At 39.8% G+C, this 21,099-nt stretch overlaps 1 protein-coding gene and 1 pseudogene across 3 annotated transcripts in view; one reads left to right on the plus strand and one right to left on the minus strand.

Annotated features, from left to right (window-relative positions):
• Map4 (microtubule associated protein 4) overlaps positions 1-21,099 on the minus strand; it is a 119,347-nt gene that overhangs the window by 68,928 nt on the left and 29,320 nt on the right. For all 3 annotated transcript variants that reach the window (XM_051203428.1, XM_051203443.1, XM_051203435.1), the window contains exons 2-3: positions 12,710-12,951; positions 1,516-1,584 (exon numbers count right to left, since the gene is read on the minus strand). In XM_051203428.1, the coding sequence (XP_051059385.1) occupies positions 1,516-1,584; positions 12,710-12,951 (311 nt within the window). The remainder of the gene's footprint in view (positions 1-1,515; positions 1,585-12,709; positions 12,952-21,099) is intronic.
• On the plus strand, positions 15,971-16,789 carry LOC127236201 (protein MEMO1-like; annotated as a pseudogene).

Below are 21,099 nucleotides of genomic sequence, written 5' to 3' on the forward strand. Positions count from 1 at the left end.
TGGGTCAGCAGTTAAAAGCAGGAGGACCTGAATTCAGGTCTCAGTGCCCACATGATGGCTCACAACATCTAATACAGGCTTTTGGCCTTCTCAGGCTCCTACACACATGTTGTAAAAATACCCAAGTAAGCACATACATGTAAAAATTAAAATTAAAAATAAAGAATACATTTTAAAGAAACTGCTATTGCTAGCAAAAAGCTTTTAAGAAACATTTAGACCTGAACAATTCTATGGTAAAGGAAAGGCTTTTCATGGCTGAATCAATAAAATTGAAAGGGGAAAAAAAAAGTACATCTTGTGCTTTCCTCCAATGTACTGATGTCAATTAAAATGCTGCACCCCAGAGTTAGAGTTTTCTGATGAAAAATTTTTCTTGTACTCTGCTTGACCACTAAAAGCCAAACTCATTTGGGTCAATTGTGTCAGACTGATCACAACTGCAAATTAAGTGCAGTTACTTAAAAAATTACTGCATGACTCTCATGCAAGCTACCTAAGAAAAGTTTTATATAATACAAAACATTCCATGTGGACTCCTATGGCTATGGCAATTTTGCTCATTGTAAACACACTGGGGCAAAGAGGAGGAGGTTTAGGTGAAGCCCTAAAGGAACTCAATGCTGAAAGAGTATCACAGTTCTAGTACCGAGCTAGAAGTTAAAAGATAGAAACAAATCCCAAAAGCAACAGTAAAGAAAAAAGAAATGGAGAGAAAAAAATTAAAGACAAAACAAAGCACCTTAATTTAATGTTGCAGGTTTCTTTTTGTTTGTTTGTCTGCTTGTCTGTTTGGTTTTGCTTTGCTTTTTTGAGACAGGTTTATCTGTATAACAGCCCTGGCTGTGCTGGAACTCACTTTGTAGACCAGGGTGGCCTCAAACTCCCAAACACTGGGATTAAAGGCATTTGCCACTGGTCTTGGCTGTTGTGTGTTTAATGTTGAATTTGGAAACTAAGTACAGAGCACATCCAGGTGTTGGAGACCTGTCTTAACTTCTTGGGGCTGCAGGGAACAGAGAAAGGCTTCTCATATAGCAAAGTAATGACTTTTTTTTTTTTTTGCGCATCTTTATAAGAGTTCGTTTTAAGACTGAATAAATAGGTGTTGGAGAGATGACTCAGAGGTTAAGAGCACTGACTCTTCCAAAGGACCTGGGGTTCAATTCTAAGCACCCAGATGGCAGCTAACATGTGTATCTCCAAGATCTGACACCCTCAGACACAGATGCAGGCAAAACACCAATGTACATAAAAAATAAGAATTACTTTGTTAAATTTTTTTTTGATCCAATTCTTATGTGGATCACTCCCAGTTAACACTGAAGGACTGTGAAGGCAAATTCTTCTCTTTCTATTGTTGAAAGATGCCTGGTTTAAAATACAACCAACAGGAATGGCAAGGTTCTCAGAAATAACTCATATACTTCCAAAATAATACTCAGAAAAAAGTAAATATCAAAAGATGTTTACTATGGAAACTTCCACATTTGATGAATCCGAGCAACCACTTACCTGTAGTGTTATTACCTGCCATTCCATGATCACCATTGGCTAGAAGAGTTGGTTTAGAAGGTGGAATGCCTGCAATGACAAATAATTATGAATTGTAAAACAAAGGAAAAATAAAAGGAAATACTGCCTATGTAGTATTAGCAGTACAAAGCACATCAAAACTGTCAATCTTCAGGAAAAGGAAACACACTAATTCCTGTCCCACTCAAAACCTTCAGTACTATAACCACAGGGGGAAACTTTTCTCTTTCCTTTCTTTCTTTTTTTTTTTTTTTCTTTCTTTCATTTTTAGAACTATTTATGTATATGAGTTTTGCTTGTGTCTATCTGGTACCCAAGGAGTTCAGCTGGGGTAAAGAAACCCTTGGGACTGGAGTTATGAATGATTGTGAAACACCTTGTGTGAGTGCTGGGAATCTAGAGCAACAGTAGCTATTAACCACAGAGCCATCTTTTCACCTTGAGAAAGGACTTTCAAGCAAACCAGATTAGAGTCCATTTGTCCCCCCACCAACCACCAGGCAAGGTTTCTGTTTCTCTGTGTAGACCTGACTGTCCTGGAACTCGCTCTGTAGACATTTGCCTGCCTTCAAGTGCTAGAACTAAAGGCGTGTGCCGCTGCCGCTGCCACCACCGCCACCAGGCATAAATGTATTTCTTCTATAAATTGTCAAAGATTATTAACAGATTCAATTAACTAAGCATGTTTCACATGAAATGATCCAGGAACCTAGGAACAGTCCTCCAGTAGAAGCTCCAATAGTGCACCCAGGATGTGAGGCACTATTATAATGTAAGCTGGCCCACGAGAGACCACTTCTGAAAATAAAAGGAAGGAAGGAAGGATGGATTAGGGTCAAGGCTTTGTGTTCTTATAAATGGATACCTAATTGTCCAGCATTATTTGACACACACACACACACACCCCCAAAAAAAAAAAAACTGTCTTTATCCTATTGAATTCCTGGCACAAATATGCAACTTTGTGTTAAATCAATTGACAACATTTTGTGTTAGTCTGTTTCTGGGCTTTCTGTTGAGGTAGAGTTTTGTTTCATTTCTCTCTCTCTCTCTCTCTCTCTCTCTGTGTGTGTGTGTGTGTGTGTGTGTGTGTGTGTGTGTGTGCGCGCGCGCATATGCATCAAACCCAGAGATTTACACTTCAGAACTTTGTTTTAGCAGCTAAGCATTTTACTGCTCAACTATGTATCCAACCTGGACTTTTCCTCCAATTCTGTTCTTTTTCATGGATTTTTTTCTTTTTTCTTTTTTTTTTTTTTAAGCCTAGGTATTTTGGTACCATATGAACTTGGTAACAATTGATTTTCTCTCTGAGGGTCATGTTTATTTCCCAGGCTGGCTTTGGACTCATTTTTTAGCCCAGACAGTACCCACATAAAACAGACAAACAAGCACGACAGCACCCATAACCTCAGTGCCGGGGAGGCAGAAACAAGAGGATCCCCAGGTTCATTGAAGACATGCCAAGAAGAGAAAGGAAAAGGGAGTTGGAAGGAAGGCACTAAAATATTCCTCTGGCTTCCACATGAACACACAGCAAGTGTGCACATAATTCTGATAAGATCTTATTTACAACTTCAACAAACAGTTGGGGATGTACACTTTCTGAAAGGCCCTGATTAGAAGTAGCACTTTTGTTGTGATATATTATTTATTATTTATTAAAGCTTGCTTGAAGATTCAGAAAGCAAAGTCAGCTTTAAACTATAGAGACCAGGCAGTGGTGATATACACCTTTAATCCCAGTACTCAGGATTAAGAGACAATCTCTTGTGAGTTCAAGGCCACCCAGATCTACACAAAATTGATCCGGTCTTAAAGAGAAACAGCTGACACCAAGATGATCTCAGCACCTGAGGGTATAAAAGATAGGAGCAGGCTCTTTAGTAGTCAGGGTCAGGCATGCATTCTCCTGCCAAGTTGAGAGTAGGAATGCCCCAACCCTTTTAGAGGTAAGAGCGCTCTGGTAGCTTGGCTTCTTTGCTTCCCTGATCTTCAGGTTGAACCTCAATCTGCCTCTGGGTCTTTTGTGTTTTTCTTTTTTTGTTTTTTTGTTTTTTGTTTTGTTTTGGCTTTTGTTTCTTTCTTCCGTGTTATACACATCAGCAATCTGCATAGTTCGCCTGCTGACCACAAAAGTCTTCCCCACTGTGTCAGTATCTCCTGGGTATATTTCACCCTGGAGAGAAGGATCAGTGATTGTTTAGAGAAAACTCCCTTTTAGAAGTTGTTCTGCCCCAATTTGAAAGTGTTCAAGCAAGGCAGGCAAAAGAATTCTTACAGGGAGACATCTTTGAACCTCTAAAACATTTTATTTCAAGAAAATAGCACAGCCACCCGGTTTGGTAGCTGTCAATAGTCTTGGATGTCACTGAGCATGGGCCCTCCCTAGTTACCAGCTTTGGACACTCCCACCCATCTCCCTGGTAACACACTCATCCTAATAAGAAAGGGAAACTGCAACTGGGATGTAAAATAAATACATAAATGAATTTATTTAGGACAGAGTCAGTTTGATCTCTAAGCCAGTCTGGTCTAGAAAATAAGTTCCAGCACAACCAAAGCTACATAGAGAAACCTTATAGGGGGAAACAGGGGGAGGGGGACAGCCTCAGAGGTATTTTTCACAGCTACTTTTCAAAGACAAAGGATAATCTAGAAATTACACTACCTAAAATAACAAATGTAGGCTTTTCCTTCGGAAGCTAACAAACACAGTCTAGCCCGTGTCCAGAGCAGAAATCCTTGATAGTAATGTAATGTTTAACTGAGAAGACTGCTCTGTTATATCTCAGAGGAACAAAGATAAGCAAGGTGTATCAGAACACTAATTAGAAAAGAGATAAAAGGGTGAAAAATGAGTTTCTACTAAATATACATAATGTTTTCCCTGCTCATTCTTCACATAATGTACTGTCCTGATCCAAGAGAAGCCAGCTTTGTTCCATCCCACACTTGGCATCAATCCCTCTCCTCAAACAATCAGCACTTAAGATTCATCATCCCTAGCTTAAGAAAGAGTACATATTTTTAAAAATCTGTCCTGTTTTAAAATGTAAATTATAAGAAAATGGGAATTTTACCCAAAAAAAAATTGTTATGTTTTGGCCAAGGAAGTGGCAAAAATATTTTTGTAATCTGGTAATAGCTAGTATGACTAAAGGGTAGGAAAATAGGAAGTATCATTTAAATGATTAAAACAAATTATATAGCCAGCCAATTTATCAATTGAGAAATACTAAACAATTTATTAACAGTATTTAATTCATGAGAAAAATGAAGACACATAAAATGAATATAAAGAGAATGCTGTAACATTTAAAAAAAAAAAAAAAATCACCAAATAGAGGGCTAGAGAAATGGCTCAGCAGTTAAGAACGTTGGCTGCTCTTTTGACAGGGGTTCAATTTCCAGAACCACATGGCAGCTCACAACTGTCTATAACTCTAGTTATAGACACACATGCAGGCAAAACACCAATCAATGCTCATAAATGCAGAGGGAGAGGAGGGTAGGGAGATGATATTCTCAGCCGGGCATTGGTGGCGCATACCTTTAGTGGCAGCACTGGGGAGGCAGACGCAGGAGAATCTCTTAGTTCAAGACCAGCCTGGTCTACAGAGATACTTCCAGGAAAGGTTCCAAAGCAATACAGAGAAACCCTGTCTCAAGAAAAAAAGAAAAAATATATTCTCATCCTCCCCCCATTTCTTCCTCTCTCCTTCACCCTCTCAAATAATAAGAAAATAACATGAAACCAATAATACTAGCAAATGTTTCAGAAAAAGACAGGACACAGGGAATAGACATAAGACTTCACAAAATCTTGTCTCAGAGATAGACATCTACAGAATTTAGAGTTTTAAAGATGACAAACTAAGAACATGTCGACTTAGAGTAGCAGAAGGATTTAAAACCAGAGGGTTAGAGAAATCTTAAGTGCTCTAATGCCCTCTAGTGGTCTCCAGAGATGCCAGGCATGTACTTAGTACTTGGACATATGCAGGCAACACACAAACACATAATAAAATTAAATGAATCAATTCAATGCCAGCCTCATCTAAATAATAAAACACTATCTATAAAGGAGAAAGTACTACAGAATCTAGAAATGAGGCCAGGCAGTGGTGGCGCCCAGCACTTGGGAGGCAGAGGCAGGTGGATCTCTGTGAGTTCGAGGCCAGCCTGGTCTACAGAACTAGTTCCAGGACAGCCTCCAAAGCTACAGATAAACCCTGTCTTGAAAAACCAAAAAGGATCTAGAAATAAAGAAAGGTAGCCTTGGGGCTGGCAAGATGGCTCAGCACTTAAGAAATACTGCACTTCCTTCCGGTGGTCCCAGGTTCAATTTCCAGCACCTATGCAGAGGCCTCACAGCTGCTTGTAAGTTGATTTCCAATGTCTTTCTTGGCACCTCTGGGGGCATCAATGTTCATGTATACATATCCACACATAAAAACGCATACACACATAACTAAAAATAAAAATTTAAAAGACTAATTAGCATCCAGTGATTTAGAAACTATGAGACTATGAATAAAAATGAAAACAAACAAATACATAAAGCACAGACTACATGTGGCATAGATGAATAGAAAGTTGCCTTTGTCCCTTCTACATATTAACCAATCTTCACTCCCACTATAGTCAGCCTCCTGTCGCCTCTCACATGGAAGTAGACACTGAACACTCACTATAGCAGGAAAGGAAACTATCTTACCAGTAACAATGATATCTCGAGGGATGCAGAGCTCTCACACCGGGAGGATTAGTCACTAACGCACTGTGGTAGCACTGTCGCATTGACAAAGGCAAAAACAGAACAGTTATCCACCACAACAGCTTTCTACCAAAGCTTCCAACAAATAACCAAGGAAATCGCACCATCCAGGCAAACCATGGGAACAGCTAGCCAAACACTCTTAGATACACTCCCAGCCCAAATTCTGTAGAGGACAAACTTCTCAGGAAGACAAAAATAATCGTGCAACTAACTAGGAAGCAAAAGTATGGCCTAAGCAAAATACATTACCTAATGGCTAACAAATCCTTTTGGAATTAAATGGTTTTTGTTTGTCTCCATAAGATTAAAAATGGGCTTAGTCAACTTTAGAAAATGAGAATTTTTGAAAGCATGTAATTTCCTTAGCATATAATCCAAACTATTTGGAACATGTTATAATAAATCTTTTGTTACCACATTCCTGGTCAAGATTAAAACATCTACAGAAATAAAATAAAAATCTGGGCCAACTGGATAACTCAGAGGTTAAAGGGGCTTGTTGTTCCAAGTCTGACAACCTGCATCCAATTCTGTCTGCAGTGCTACCTGCTGCACCTCAGACTTTCCCTGCATTTAATTCTTTAACAGACAGAAAAACTGAGTCCCCCCACCCCCACCCCACAGACCGCATCATTTGACAATGGTCAAACAAGCCCTTTCATTTATCCCCATACAGATGGACTAACTGTAGTGGCATATTATTTATGATTTATTAAACCTTGCCTGAGGATTCAGGAAGCAAAGTAACTCACAAACCATATAATCCAGGCACACATCTTTAATCCCAGAAGCTAGGAAATGGTGGCACACTCCTTTAATTCCAAGACTCAGGATTAAGAGGTGGATGGATCGCTCTGAGTCCAAGGCCACCCAGATCTACAGAGAAACAGCTCACACAAAGATAATCACAGCACCTGGGATCACACACCTTAAATCCCAGCATTAGGGATGTATATAAGACAGAAGTAAGGTCTTGGTATTAGGCATTCATTCTCCAGCCATATTGAGAATAAGAAGACCCCAGCTCTCTTAGAGGTAAGAGCTCTCTGCTACCTTGGCTGCTTTGCTTTCCTGATCTTCAGCTTGAACCCCAATATCTATTTCATTTTCATGCTACAATTAACTGAAAAGAGAAGAATTGGAGGCTCCTCCCAAGCCCAAGTAATTTCTGAGGATCAGACCTCCAAATGGCATTAACAATAAAGAGCTATTAATTTTGGCCACCTGCATGGTCTTAAACATCCACAGGATATGTGTGTTTCTTCAACAGTCCTCAGATATTGTGCTTCACTATATGAAACACTGTTTGAACAACTATTTCCCATTAATGGTTCTCTTCCTCATTAACAGTGTAAAGCCCTGGTTGTCCTGTAACTTCCTTTGTACACCAGGTTCTGACTGCCTACGCCTCTCCAGTGCTAGGATTAAAGGCAAGCGCCATAATGCCCAGCTAAAAACTAACAATATTCTTAAAGAACAGAAATCCATAGTTGCCTTTAAAACAAAACAAACCACTATAACATGCTTCAGACTCTCACATGTGGCAAATAAACCTGGAAAAGAAAAGGGAGGAAGAGAGTCATGAGGGAGAGAGTAAGCTTTGAGCCAAACAGGGAAGATTGAGCACAGGCTGGACACAAGGTTTTCAATTCTGCACTGCCAGACTCCTGCCAACATCACCCTCCTGTGGCAAATTTGGGCAGACTGCACTATTTTGTTAAGGCCAAGTCACATGAACAAAATTCTCTAGTTTATTCTAGTTACCATCTTTCCAGGCAGGACATATTAAACACTGCTAGGACTCAGCCCCTGAGCCTATTCATTGCACTTTGCACAAGCTCCACATGATCTAAAATTGCTGGTTCAAAGGCACGTCCATGAGGAACACTGTCCTAGACTAATTTGGAAACAGAGTGTCACTACATAACTCATGTTGTCGCTATGTAGACCAGGCTAGGCTCTTCTGGAACTCAGAGATCCACCTGACTTTGCCTCCTGAATGCTGAGATAAAAGGCATGTGCCATCATCTAATTTTCATTCTACATAAATGTTGGCTTCAAAGAACTCCTAGAGTTACATTAAAAACTATTAATCTCCATATGATGAACAGGACACAGAAAAGTCTAAGTGGCCTGTCCACAAACTTACTAACTGCTTACGTGGAATCCAACAATGTATGGGATGCTCCCTAGCATGAGTCAGTCATAGGATTGCTGCTTTGTCGCTCACATTTGAGAGACAGATGCAAGGATGAGTCACACAGTGCTCATACTACTTACTAGGCATTGGATAGTTTAGGAGTGAAGCAGAGAAGAGTAATACCCAAGAACAATGACAAACACAGTAGGCAACAAACACGTCACTGCACCTAATCATGAGCCTGAAATACATTCCCCACTGTAATAGAAAAGGATTCTTAGAGAATTTGGTGCCACCATGTTTGTTGCATGATAAAATGTTGTACTCAGATAAAAAGCAACTTTCCTACTTTGTGATAAATGTCATGAAGACTGCTATGCTTTTGTAATTCCTCATTTTATCAACTACATTTATTTTGTGTTATATTTTGAGATGGATGGGGTTTCCTCTAGCTCAAGTTAGCTTTGAAGCACCTTATGCAACCACAGATGATGCTGACTTTACCTTATCTTACAAGTGCTAAGATCTCATAGGTGTGGACCATATTTCATGATTACCCTCCACTTTTAGTTGAAGGCCTTTAGGGTGGCTGTGAGGATTTAGGCATTAAGCTGATCTGCCCGTCACCTGGCAAAATGCACTCAGGCAGTATTCTGGTCAGCCCAGGGTTCCATGAGTACTAGTCTGCAGGCAGGTGTAAAGGACCCTTTAAAAGTCAGACCCCTGTCCACTTCTTTTGTGCTCGTGTTCTCTCTCTCTTTTGCTTCTAGTTGGCCACCAGCTACTCCCCTCTTCTTCCCCCTCTTCTGTTCCCGGTACCTCTGTGTCTCTTCCCTTCTCCCTCACTCCCCTTTCTAAATAAACTCATTTAAGCTCTATCTGCCTAGCGTGTTATTCCCTCCTGCCTCGGTCACCCTCACCTGCTATGGAACCTGCTATGGTCTCCCACGTGGTACCTTACCTTGGGACCTCACTCACTTAGGACCCCCACTTCCCACCCCTTCTCCAGTTTTTATTCTTATAACTGTAACTAAAGAACAATGGTGGCTATATAAGAAATAAAGGAAATAAAAATTAATGTCCAAAGAGATCTATCATATGTAGCCCCTTTCAACTGCTCCTTCTATATGTAGGTGCAACACTTCCCTTGATTGACCTGAGATTCAATCAAACAAATCAAACAAATGAGACTACCAAGCCAGTTCTAAAAACAAAAACCAAATTTAGGTGTGTACCTCTGGTTTGGGCAAAAAATAAATAAACAAACAAACAAATAAATAAATAAATAAATAAATAAATAAAGTAAAAAATTTTAAGAAGTTGATATATAGACAAAAATAAAGAGGCACACTAGGCCTTGAGGAACATGCTTATAATCCAAACTCTGAAAAAGTTGAGGCAGGAGGATAGGATCAAGAGTTCCGGGGTAGTATAGGCTACATCTGAACACTTATCTCCTATAACAAGAGTAACAAGATCTTTAGAGCGCTTTGATTATGTCTGGAAAACTGTTCAAAAGTACTTACTTGGGGTTAAAGAGATGACTTGTCAATTAAGAGCACTTATTGTTCTAGCAGAAACCAAAACCCATGTAGGACAGCTTACAACTGCCTAAAACTCTAGCTCCAAAGAATACGACACCCTCCTCTAGCCTTCACAGGTCACCCCAACAAACACACATAAATTCAAGAGATCCACCTGCCTCTGCCTTCCAAAGACAGGTTAATATTATACTGATCAAATCACTCTAGATGAGGTAAAAACCAGGTGTCATGGCGCACACTTTTAACACCAGACTGAAGGAGCTTTGAGAATTGGAGGCCAGCCAGCAGCCCTCCCAAAAAAAGATAAAGAACAACGATTTCTACTACTTCCCTGTCCTTACTCATCTAAATCAGTCCCAGAGTGCCGAAGCAAACAGCTATAAGAAAACAGAAAATGAAAAGAAGCAAGATTCTTCAGCCAAACTCTGATGAGCATCAGTTACTGGAGGAAGGAGCATCTTAGCTACCATTAGCTACTACCATAGTTATGTCATACCATTTCCTTCCTTCCTACTGAATTTCCTCTATTTTCATTGTGTATCAAAGAACCATTGTGAACTATTTTCTATTAAGATGTTCAATTTTTTTCTCGGAGCAATATTTATACAAATGTGATAAAATCAATTCTTCACTTGATCGGGTATATGTCTCCCCATAAAGTACACACAAAGACACCAGGTTTTCCACTTTGGTTGAAGAAAGTCAGAACATGAAGAAAGTCAACAACATGAAAAAGACAGATGAGAACTAGGAGGCTAGGGAGACATATTAGTTGGTAATTTGCTTAATTTGCAAGCAAAGACCTGAGTTAGATGCCAAGAACATCTAAATAGCAGATGTGGTGGTATGAGCGTTTATAACCCCAGTGCTGACGGGATGAGTAGAAATAGGCAAACTTCTAAGGCTTACCAGTCTAGGCTATTTGGTGAGTTTCTGAGTTTCAAGGCAGTGAAGGGGGAACAGTAACAAAAACTGGCCCAGTGAGATAGCTAAATGGGGAAAGGCAAACTTGATAACCTGAGTTCAACCTCCAGGATCCATAAGACAAAGTAAAAAAAAAAATAAACAAAAAAAAAAACTGGTCCCTTGTAAAATGTCTTCCAAAAGACTTCTACTTGGAATGCACAAAGGTGCCTGAGAGACAATGCCCAGCGTCGTTCCCTGGCTTACACACACACACCCCTACCTCACATGAAAAGACGCACCATCTCTCCTCCTTCCCCCGACTCTTGTCTCTTTTATACAGCAGCATTGTATATAACTCAGTCTTGGAACCTAACACATGAAGCAAAAGCTTCAAATCCTGAAGTTCTGGTCCTCTGTCTTCACCTTCCAGCAGCTAGGATATCAGGTATATGTGCTACTATGCCTAGTTTGGTGGGGTCCAAACCCAACAACAGAGCTTCATATACTGTGTGAGTTCATAAAGAAACGTAATCCCTGCTTTAAAACTCTAAACTATGCACAGAATTAAAGTATCAATTTTATATAACTATTCTAAAAGACAAACCTTCCCCATTTATGTTGTTGTTGGCCTATTATGTGATATTTTGTTCTGTTTCATTCTGGTTTGTGGACACAGCTCAAATTCACCTCAAACTTCCAAAATTTCTACCTCAGACCTCAACTCTTTTTTTGTTGTTTTCTGAGACAGGGTTTCTCTGTGTAGCCTTGGCCGTCCTGGAACTCTCTCTCCTCTCTCTCCTCTCTCTCTAGACCAGGCTGGCCTTGAACTCACAGAGATCTACCTCTGCCTGCTGAGTACTAGCCAACTTATTTTTGAAGTTTGCATCAATTCAATTCTAAAACCAGACCCGAAAAACAAACTTTGTCATGTTAATTCACAATTACAATGCCAGTTCTATAAAGGATCAAAGCTAACAGCCATGAATTCAAGGACAAAATGGGCTAGACAGTGATTTTCAAGGCAGCCTGGGTTCCAGTGTGAGAGTCTATCTCAAAATACCAACCAACCAAATATCATACAAATTAGTAAACACTAAAGATCAATATCCCTCTTAAATACAGACACAAAAATCTTCAGCCAGCTGGACTATGTGGTTAGTGCATGACTTCAATCCCAGTACTTAGGAGGCAGAAGCAGGTGGATCTCTGTGAGTTTGAGACCAGCCTGATCTACAGAGCTAGTTGCAAGACAACCAGTGATGCACAAAAAGCAAAACAAAGCTGATTCAATAATTTAAAAAAAAAAAAAGGAAAAAGGGTCAAGACAGGATTTCTCTGTTTAACAGAACTCACTTTGTAGACCAGACTAGACTGGCCTTGAACTCACGGAGATCCACCTGCCTCTGCCTCCCAAGCACTGGAATCAAAGGTATGCACCACCACCACCCCACCATTGTAAACCTTTCTTAAAGGCTTTACATGTTTTACTTCAGATGTGAAGATCACCAACAACCTGATTCCAATTGAAATATAAGCATAAATTTAATGTATTTAACTTTACAAAACTATGCTTAAATAAAATAGCAAAAATGTTAGTTAATAGAGGAAATTAGAAAACAATAGATGAAACATTACAAAAGTCCTCTCCAGCTTCAACAACAATGATTTGACTAACGGACAATGTAAACTTGATTTTGTAAGAGAGCCTTCAAATGACTAGCCTACACCAAAACCTTAGTAGTGACGAGTCATGACCTCCAATCTGCATTCTGAACCCTTCCTTTTAGCTTTAACACTTACCATCAACCTGGCTGGTGTCTGAGCATGGTTTCTTTTTGGGCTCTGGGATCCCAGTTTTTTCATCACCATCCATGAGAGGAATATACTCAGTTTTCTCCACAGTTTCTCCCACAGTGTCATCATAGGGCTCGGCCTCCAATGTGGCAATGAAGTCTCGCTTTATTTCTCCCTCAATCTCTGGAGGTGGCTCTGTCAATGCATCTACAAGACTGAGGTCTGCCATTCTGCAGCACTGCAACTGCCTGTTAGGGAAAAGAGAAGTTCAGATAAACTCTGCGAATGAAAAATAATGAAACATTTCTAGAGGCGCTCTATCAGTTATTTTCAAGAGAATCAAAATCTACATTCGATGCCTTTTAGATGGTGAGGAAATAGTGTAGGAACACTTAGTCAAAGTGAGTAACTGCAGCTGACACTGTTCTCCAATCTCTCTAGGGCAGAAAAACCAAGGACTATTTTGTTCTTTTTACTTCTTTGAGGTAGGATCCTGTTATATGCAGCCCCATCTAGCCTAACCCTCAGCTCCCAGAATACTGGAACTATAGGAGTGTATAATCACACCAAGCTTCTTTTTATTAATAAAGAAAATAAAGCACAAGCCTGGCAGAAGTGATACCTTTAATCCCAGCACTCAGAAAGTAGAGGCAGGCAGATCTCTCTGACTTTGAGGCCAGCCTGGTCTACAAAGAGAACTCCAGGACAGCCAGGGCTACACAGCAAATCCCTGTCTTGAAACTGGCCCCCAAAATTAATTTTACTTTATGTATGTAAGTATTTTGCTTGCATGCATGTATGTTATATGTGCCACACACACTTGTGGTGGAATGAGGAGGGTGTTGGCTATCCTGGAGTTTGTGCATGCAGAGAACCTAACTCGGGTTCTCTGAAAGAGGAGACTGTGTTTAACCACTGAGCCATTTCTCCAGCCCTTAAATCAGGTCTTTTAACCTCAACTTTCATAATAACTTTTCAATTACTCCATATTTTTACATTAGGTCCCAAAATAGTTTTTTAAAGAATATAAAAGATCAGATTAGAATATTTCTATGAAAAAGACTGCAGTATCAGGCAAATAAAATCTGTTTTACAAGACAGTACAAAACCTTTATCTTGGACTGAGTATTGCCTCCTCATTCACTTGTAGATAGCTGAGTCAACCAACGACAACACTCAGCATTACTATCCTAGTATGAAAAATAAATTATTACAGCCAGCAATATGGGTCAATGGATAAACGCACTTGCCATGAAGCTTGCCAACTTGAGTTGGGACCCAGATTCCTATGTGATACTGGAGAGAAATCAACTTTTCACAAAGCTGCCCTTTGATCTCCACGTGTGCTATGAACACACACACAGTCTCTCACACACTCCATATACACATACACAATTTAATATTTAAAACAAGCTGGATGGTGGTAGCACACAACTTTACTCCCAGCAGTTGGGAGGCACAGGCAGTCAGACCTCTAGGAGGCCAGCCTGGTCTATAAAATGAATTCCAGGACAGCCAGCTGTTTATACAGAGAAACCCTATCTCAAAAAAAAAAAAAAAAGATTCTGTAATAAATAAATATCTTGAATGGAAGTATCCTCTGTGAGTAGAAAAGCCATTCCCAGAAGCCACAAGGTTATATAGAGTGAAAATCCTAGTGCCAAAGTAGTCCTTCTCTGGGAGATGTGAGCCAAGAAGATCCCTATAGCTCCCAAAACAATATAGGATATTGCCATGGAAGTTGGGTGTGCAATGGAACAGGATACTACCAGTGAAGACATCACACACTTTGGTTGGGGGGGTGGGGACAGATGAAGTTGTAACTAAATTGGAAGCTTCTTCCCTGTTGGCTGGATTTCATAGTCCCAAAAAGGTATTATCCTGGCTGATGGGGGAAGAGTTGTTACAGTCTTATTCAGGTATGGAGTCCCTGTGTGCTACACTACCCACTTGCCAGCATAAAAACTGTTACAGGGTTTGTAGTGCATCATTACACAGGAGAAAATTCATACTTGGAACTGTAAAACTTATCAAAGGCCAGAGGCACATGAGGTCATAGGCTGTATTGGGAAGACTACTGCTGTTTTGATGAGTAGACATGATGCACTAATCAAATTGCCTTCTAACCTTTTAGTCTGAGAACTTTTTTTTTTTTGGCTGTTGTTGTTTTGTCTGGGGTGGGGGGGTTGTATGCTTGTTTTTGGCTGTCCTGGAACTCACTCTGTACACCAAGCTGGACTGGAATTTAAGAGGTCCTCCCAAGTGCCAGGACTAAAAAAAGCATATGCCATCACCGCCTGTCAAAAACTTTTTCCAATAGGTAGCCATTACTGCAAAGACTCACATTGGTCAAAGTACTGGAAATAAATAACGGCTGAATGCTCAATCCTAAACAGGGCATCTGTATCAACCCCCAAAAGCTCAAGGAGCTTCAAGATGGGGTGGAAAGAATGAAAGAGCTGAAGGAGAGGACAGTGTTGTCCAAGTGCTGTAACAGGAGATGGCTGTGGCCTCTTGAACTTTCGCTCAGCTGCTTTTGATTACCTGCAGAAGACCTGAACAAAACTGATCCTGTTAACACTCATGAGGCCACACAATGACTGTTGCAGAAGAAAAAGATTTCTTCCAGTAGTGTATCCCCTGGTAAGTCACCGAAACTCTTGTTTAAAAAAAAAAGAAAAGAAAAGAAAGAAAGAAAGAAAGAAAAAAAAAAAACTCTTGTAAAAAAAATAACCTCTTATCTAAGCTCCTGTAAGTAACCCTTGGGCCATTCATTGGGCCATAAAATTTTAAACTAAACAGAAACTACCAAGATCTGCTTTATCACCATGGCAAATGCTAGAGAAGGTTTATCTACATATGAGCTGGGAGGAATATATATATGTATATATATTCCTATGTATATATATTCATATATATATATATATATATATATCATAAGTTAAAACAACACGAAAACTAATTTTGTGTTTATCTTATTGGTGGGACAGAAACATTGTCTCACACTATAGCTCAGGCTGGTTGGAACTCAAAGATCAAGCTGATTTAGAACTCAGAGCACTCCTCATGCCTAACTTCCCAAGAACTTGGATTCCAAGTGCAAGCCATGATGTCTGGCTTAAATACTGAATTTATAGACCTGCAAATAAATGTCTCAAAAAACTGGCTTTAGACGCTGCAGAGATGGACTAGCTGTAAGAGCACTTTACTTTCAACAAAGGACTGGGATTCCGCAACACAAATATGATGGTTTACACCATAGGTGGCACAAGCACCAAGATGTCCAACTGAGTGGTCTGCCAAGGAGCCAGCCACACCAGGAATTGGTACACAAGTACAGTCTATGAAAAGACCTACTAGAGTCATTGCATCCTATGCAGGACACACAGACTGTGGCTCTTGTGCTACCTATGCTTGCAAGGGGATCCAGCTATTACCCAGAGAATTTTCCTTGTCCTTCCCATCATGTTCCCCTGTCTCAATGTGCACTCCCTCTCCAGTGTGGATATAGACAGGACTGACTCCTCTGTATGACCTTTGTATTGACCAAAAAGATTTAGAGAGCTATGAAGCTAAGAATGTTTGAACACATGTCTCTGCAAACAGATGAAGATGTACTCATATTGAAATGCATTTGCCTTATACTGCTAAAGCCATGGCCAGCCATAAAGATGAGTTTACCATTATTCCTGTACTGGTTGGAGCTCTGAGAGAGTCAAAAGAACAGGAATTCGGAAAACTCTTCAGTAAATATCTAGTGGATCCTAGTATTCTCTTTGTGGTCTCTTCTGATTTCTGCCAGGGGAGATTTATAGATCCGTTGAACATCTAGATAAAATGGGTATTAGTATTATCGAACAATTAGGTCCTGTATCTTTTAGCAATTATTTGAAGAAAATAATTCCACATATATCATACTATATGTGGACGACATCCCATCGGGATGTTATTAAATGCTATCACAGAGCTCCAGAAGAGCAGAATGAATATGAGCTTTTCCTTCTTCATTATGCCCAGTTGAGCCAGTGTAGAAGTGGGCAAGACAGTTCAGTGAGTTACACAGCTGGAGCACTCGCAGTCCACTGAAGTCCCAACCCTCAGGGACGCCACCTGCACAGACTCACACTCTGTCCAGGGTCCAACCTAACCTTTACCAAGATGTTGGTTCTGGTATGTGGGGAATTCTGAAACCTCAGACTAATAGAACTCTTATCTTGTTTTCTAGTAGGTGTAGTCCTCATTTTTAGGGGTAGTCCTCCTTAATTTCAACTCATTTTTAAAATGCTTTAAAGTTTAGGGCAGTGGAAGGAAGATCAGAATATTTTGATTAAAAAAAAAAGATGACAATTGGCATACAGTGAAAATGACTTGTAAAGCATTTAGCACATCTTAAATTGGCACTCTTTGCAGACTCACACATTTATTCCACTTTCAGAATAATTTTGCAGATTGTACACAGACAAAAGAGTGAAAGCTTTTTAATAAAAGAAATTGCATTTATAAATTATCTGTATTAGAATATAAGAAATCTCAGGCTGGAGAGATGGCTCAAGGGTGAAGAGCACTGACTGTTCTTCCAGAGGTCCTGAGTTCAATTCCCATCTGTAGTGAGATCTGGTACCCTCTTCTGGTCTGCAAGCAGACATGCAGACAGAACACTGTATACATAATAAATGAATAAAACTTAAAAATATATATTTATAAGAAATCTCCAGTTACAACATGGTAGTTTTAGTTGCTAATAAAGGGCTACACAACAACAACAAAAGTTTATTAGCTAGGCTTCTTGGTACATGCTGGCAATCCCAGCTCTCAAGAGGCCGAGATAGGAAGATTCTGAGATGTCTTGAAACATCCAAAGCAAATACAAAGACCAAAATAAATCAGTAATAAAGTATCTTTGTAAATGAGAAGAATCTACTTAAAATGGTATTTACTCATCTATTTGTATACTTAATAAAGTTAACTTAAAATGGATTTGTAAGACACAATCTAAAACTGAGTCTGGCAGATATAGATGCTGTAGCCTTGATTAAGTAATGTTTGGAGACTTGAGTTTCCCTTGGTATGATGACCCATACCTTTAATGCCAGCAAAGAGGCAGGAGGATCTCTGTGATTTAGAGGCAAAAGCTTTGAGAGGGAAGGGAGAAAATTAAACTCAGAGCACCCTGCACTGTCTTGAACCAATGTGACTGAGTTTAAGAAACTCCATGCAGCTACAGCTCCATTAGCAGAAACCTAATACCACACATAAACTGCCAGAAAGCAAGCCCCATATAATCTAAGCAGTCACCAGAAGAACACATGTTCTCAAGTATAGCAATTTGGACATCTGATCTTTCCTTCTGATCACATGTCTGGGATAAAGTTATCTAGTTACCAAGGTTTTAAAAACAGGTAAACTAAGGCAACCAGAAACTATGTGACATGATGTGAGCATGCAAAAGAAGCTTGGTCCTTTTACTACTTATCACTGTTTACTATTAATAGCTGGGTGTTCATAAATAGTAATTAATAACACAGGATGAGATAATAAATACATTCTGAGGTGGTTTCCTTTACATAATTCACAAAGTCTGAAGTTACTACTTAAAAATATTTTTTAAGGTCAAGATTTCTATAGTAGTCTGCCACAGATTCTCACTGTGTAGCTCTAACTGGCCTAAGACTTAGTATGTAGACCTAGCTGGCCTTTGAACTAACACAGATCCACCCACTTCTGCTTCCCAGGTGCTACAATTACAAGTGTACCACTTTGCTTGGTCTTGTGGCAATAGTTCAAACTATAGAAAATCCTCTAAAAACTGCACTCATGATGAGAAACTGCCGCTCTAGTTTACAACTGGCCAGCAGCTGTAATGGAGGAAAAGAGAAGGATGAACAGAAGCCTAGTTAGTGCTTTCAGTATCTTCATTTCACCCTGAACATTGAACAAAATTCTAACAAGATTCCTTTAAAGGCACCAGAATTATCGCTATAAGTATAGAATCTACACATATACATGGTAGTAGCTGCCTGTAATACCACCACAAGGGAGGCTCAAGCAGGAGAACTGAGAGTTTGAGGCAAATAAAGGGTCTGGGGGCCATTCTGAACTGCACACTGGGGGATGAGAGAGAGAGAGAGAGAGAGAGAGAGAGAGAGAGAGAGAGAGAGAGAGAGAGAGAGGGAGGGAGGGAGGGAGGGAGGGAGGGAGGGAGGGAGGGAGGGAGGGAGGGAGGGAGGAAGGAAGGAAGGAAGGAAGGAAGGAAGGAAGGAAGGAAGGAAGGAAGGAAGAAGGAGTTTTTTACTGCTTAGTACTAGCTTGGACAAATTATCACTTAAATCGTTGTTTCCCAAAGACAAGTAAGGATTTTTTTAAGTTTCAGAGAACCAATTTAATAAAAAAGTTATTTTAAGAGAGAGACTCACTATGGTACCCAAGATGCTCTAGAACTCTTGAATTCAGTTTCTAAGTATCCAGGACCATGAGCACACACTAATTTGTATATGCTATTATGGTTAATAAATATATTCTAAAAATCTGCTCTTGCTGGGCAGTAGTGTCACGTGCCTTTAATCCCAGCATTCTGGAGGCAGAGGCAGGTCTATAGAGCGGGTTTCCAGGACAGGCCAGCTCCATAGCTACAGAGAAACCGGGTCTTAAAACCCTCCAAAAAGAGTATGCTCTTAACATTCAGTTAAATTGTTTTGATGACACCCTGCTTCATTTCAGGGGATCCCAGTGCTACAAGAGTGTAGACAACTGGGGTCGATATTTTCTTCCTCCACACCCCCAGTCCACCTCTTTTCATGGCTGGTTTAAATGACACAGGATTCTGAAGCTGACACTAAATTGCTATCCTAGGACATTACAGAGAATGCTGGTACCAAAATGGATCCTTGTTCCTCATGCTTGGAAAGGACCCAGAATCCCAAACAGTCCCAGAGATCACTTGTAATCTTACAGGCTGAATATAGCCAGCATCACGTTGTGATTTCATACTCAAAAATCAGTGTACCTAGCAAGTTTTCAGCTATTAAACTATAACTTTATTTTCCAGATTTGTTTTCAATGTGTTTCTTCCAAAGGTTTATTACGTTAAACTGACTCTTATGACTGTGTTGTTTTTATTTATTTAACTAAAAAACCTGACTTCCATAAACATGGTATTTCATTCTGGGTAAAATCAAATCATTAGGCAAGGCTCTGGAGAGATCTGCTACCACCATTTTTATCACAGTCTTTATAATTCCTTAGGCATATCTGAATTTCTCCTGCTCTTTCTTGGGAGAATTACAATATACAACTTAGCAAGATCCTGGCTGTCTTAAGATTGAAATATTTCTCTGAAGATTAACTTTCCACCTCCAGGCACCTCCCTACACAATGAAGTGACGACAACAGCTGTTCTACTGTGAAGTGATTTCAAGGCTTGGCAAGATTTCTGTTCACAGACATTTGTCCTGTTCATCACCAGATTATCAATAGAAAACCCACAATTACTAGAATAGCTAAGGCTCCCTGTCACCCAGCTAAATAGTAAAAAAAGAAGTTCTGTCTACTTCTAGCTAGTTTCCAAAACAAGGAGCTCATTTTTTCCCCACCATTTTAGACAACCCTTCCTTTAATATGAATACACTGCAAACACAAACACACAACACAGTAAGGCACATTAAATACCCTTATATCACCAAGTTCAAAACTCAACTTGCTTACTTACAAGAACTATGCAGTCAACTTGGGTTCAGTCATGACTGAATGTAATTTGGATCTATAAGCAAGCAGCAGCCTGCCACATTTCTGGCCCCAGCAAATTTAAATCTTTTTTCTTCAGCAAGAATAATCTACACTAGATATCTCCCACTGTTAGCCATGTGATACACAGAGCAAGTCTGCATAAGTCTGGCTGTGTGGTCGAAACAAGAGATGGCAATGACACAGCAGTTACAGTCTATGTAGTTATTCATCCTTTGAAGGTAATATTCAATTTTACCTCAGTAATGATAGAATCAATTTTAAGATTCAGGATAATACCTAACCCCTCAAGGCTTTGAAAGGAGGAAGCATACTGAAAAACCAACTGTTCTATTATGCTTTATCTTCCCTTCCTCTAAATAAAAAAAGTTAATAAATAACATTCAGGGGTTTTGTTTGTTTGCTTTTGTTTTTTCAGGACAAGTTTCTCTGAGTTACACCTCTGTCCAGGAATTCATTTTGTAAAACAGGCTGGCCTCCAACTCACATTGATCCACCTGTTTCTACCTCCTAGAGTACTGGGATTAAAGGGTTTGTTCTTATCCTTCCCCAAAAATTCTAACTAGAACTATTCACACGAGGGGGACTGAAGAGGCAACCACTGTTCTCACAGAGGTTCTGGGCTTAATTCTAGCACCCACATGGCAGCTCACAAC

This window comes from Phodopus roborovskii, unplaced genomic scaffold (genome assembly GCF_943737965.1).
Source record: "Phodopus roborovskii unplaced genomic scaffold, PHOROB, whole genome shotgun sequence".
NCBI classification, from domain to species: domain Eukaryota; kingdom Metazoa; phylum Chordata; class Mammalia; order Rodentia; family Cricetidae; genus Phodopus; species Phodopus roborovskii.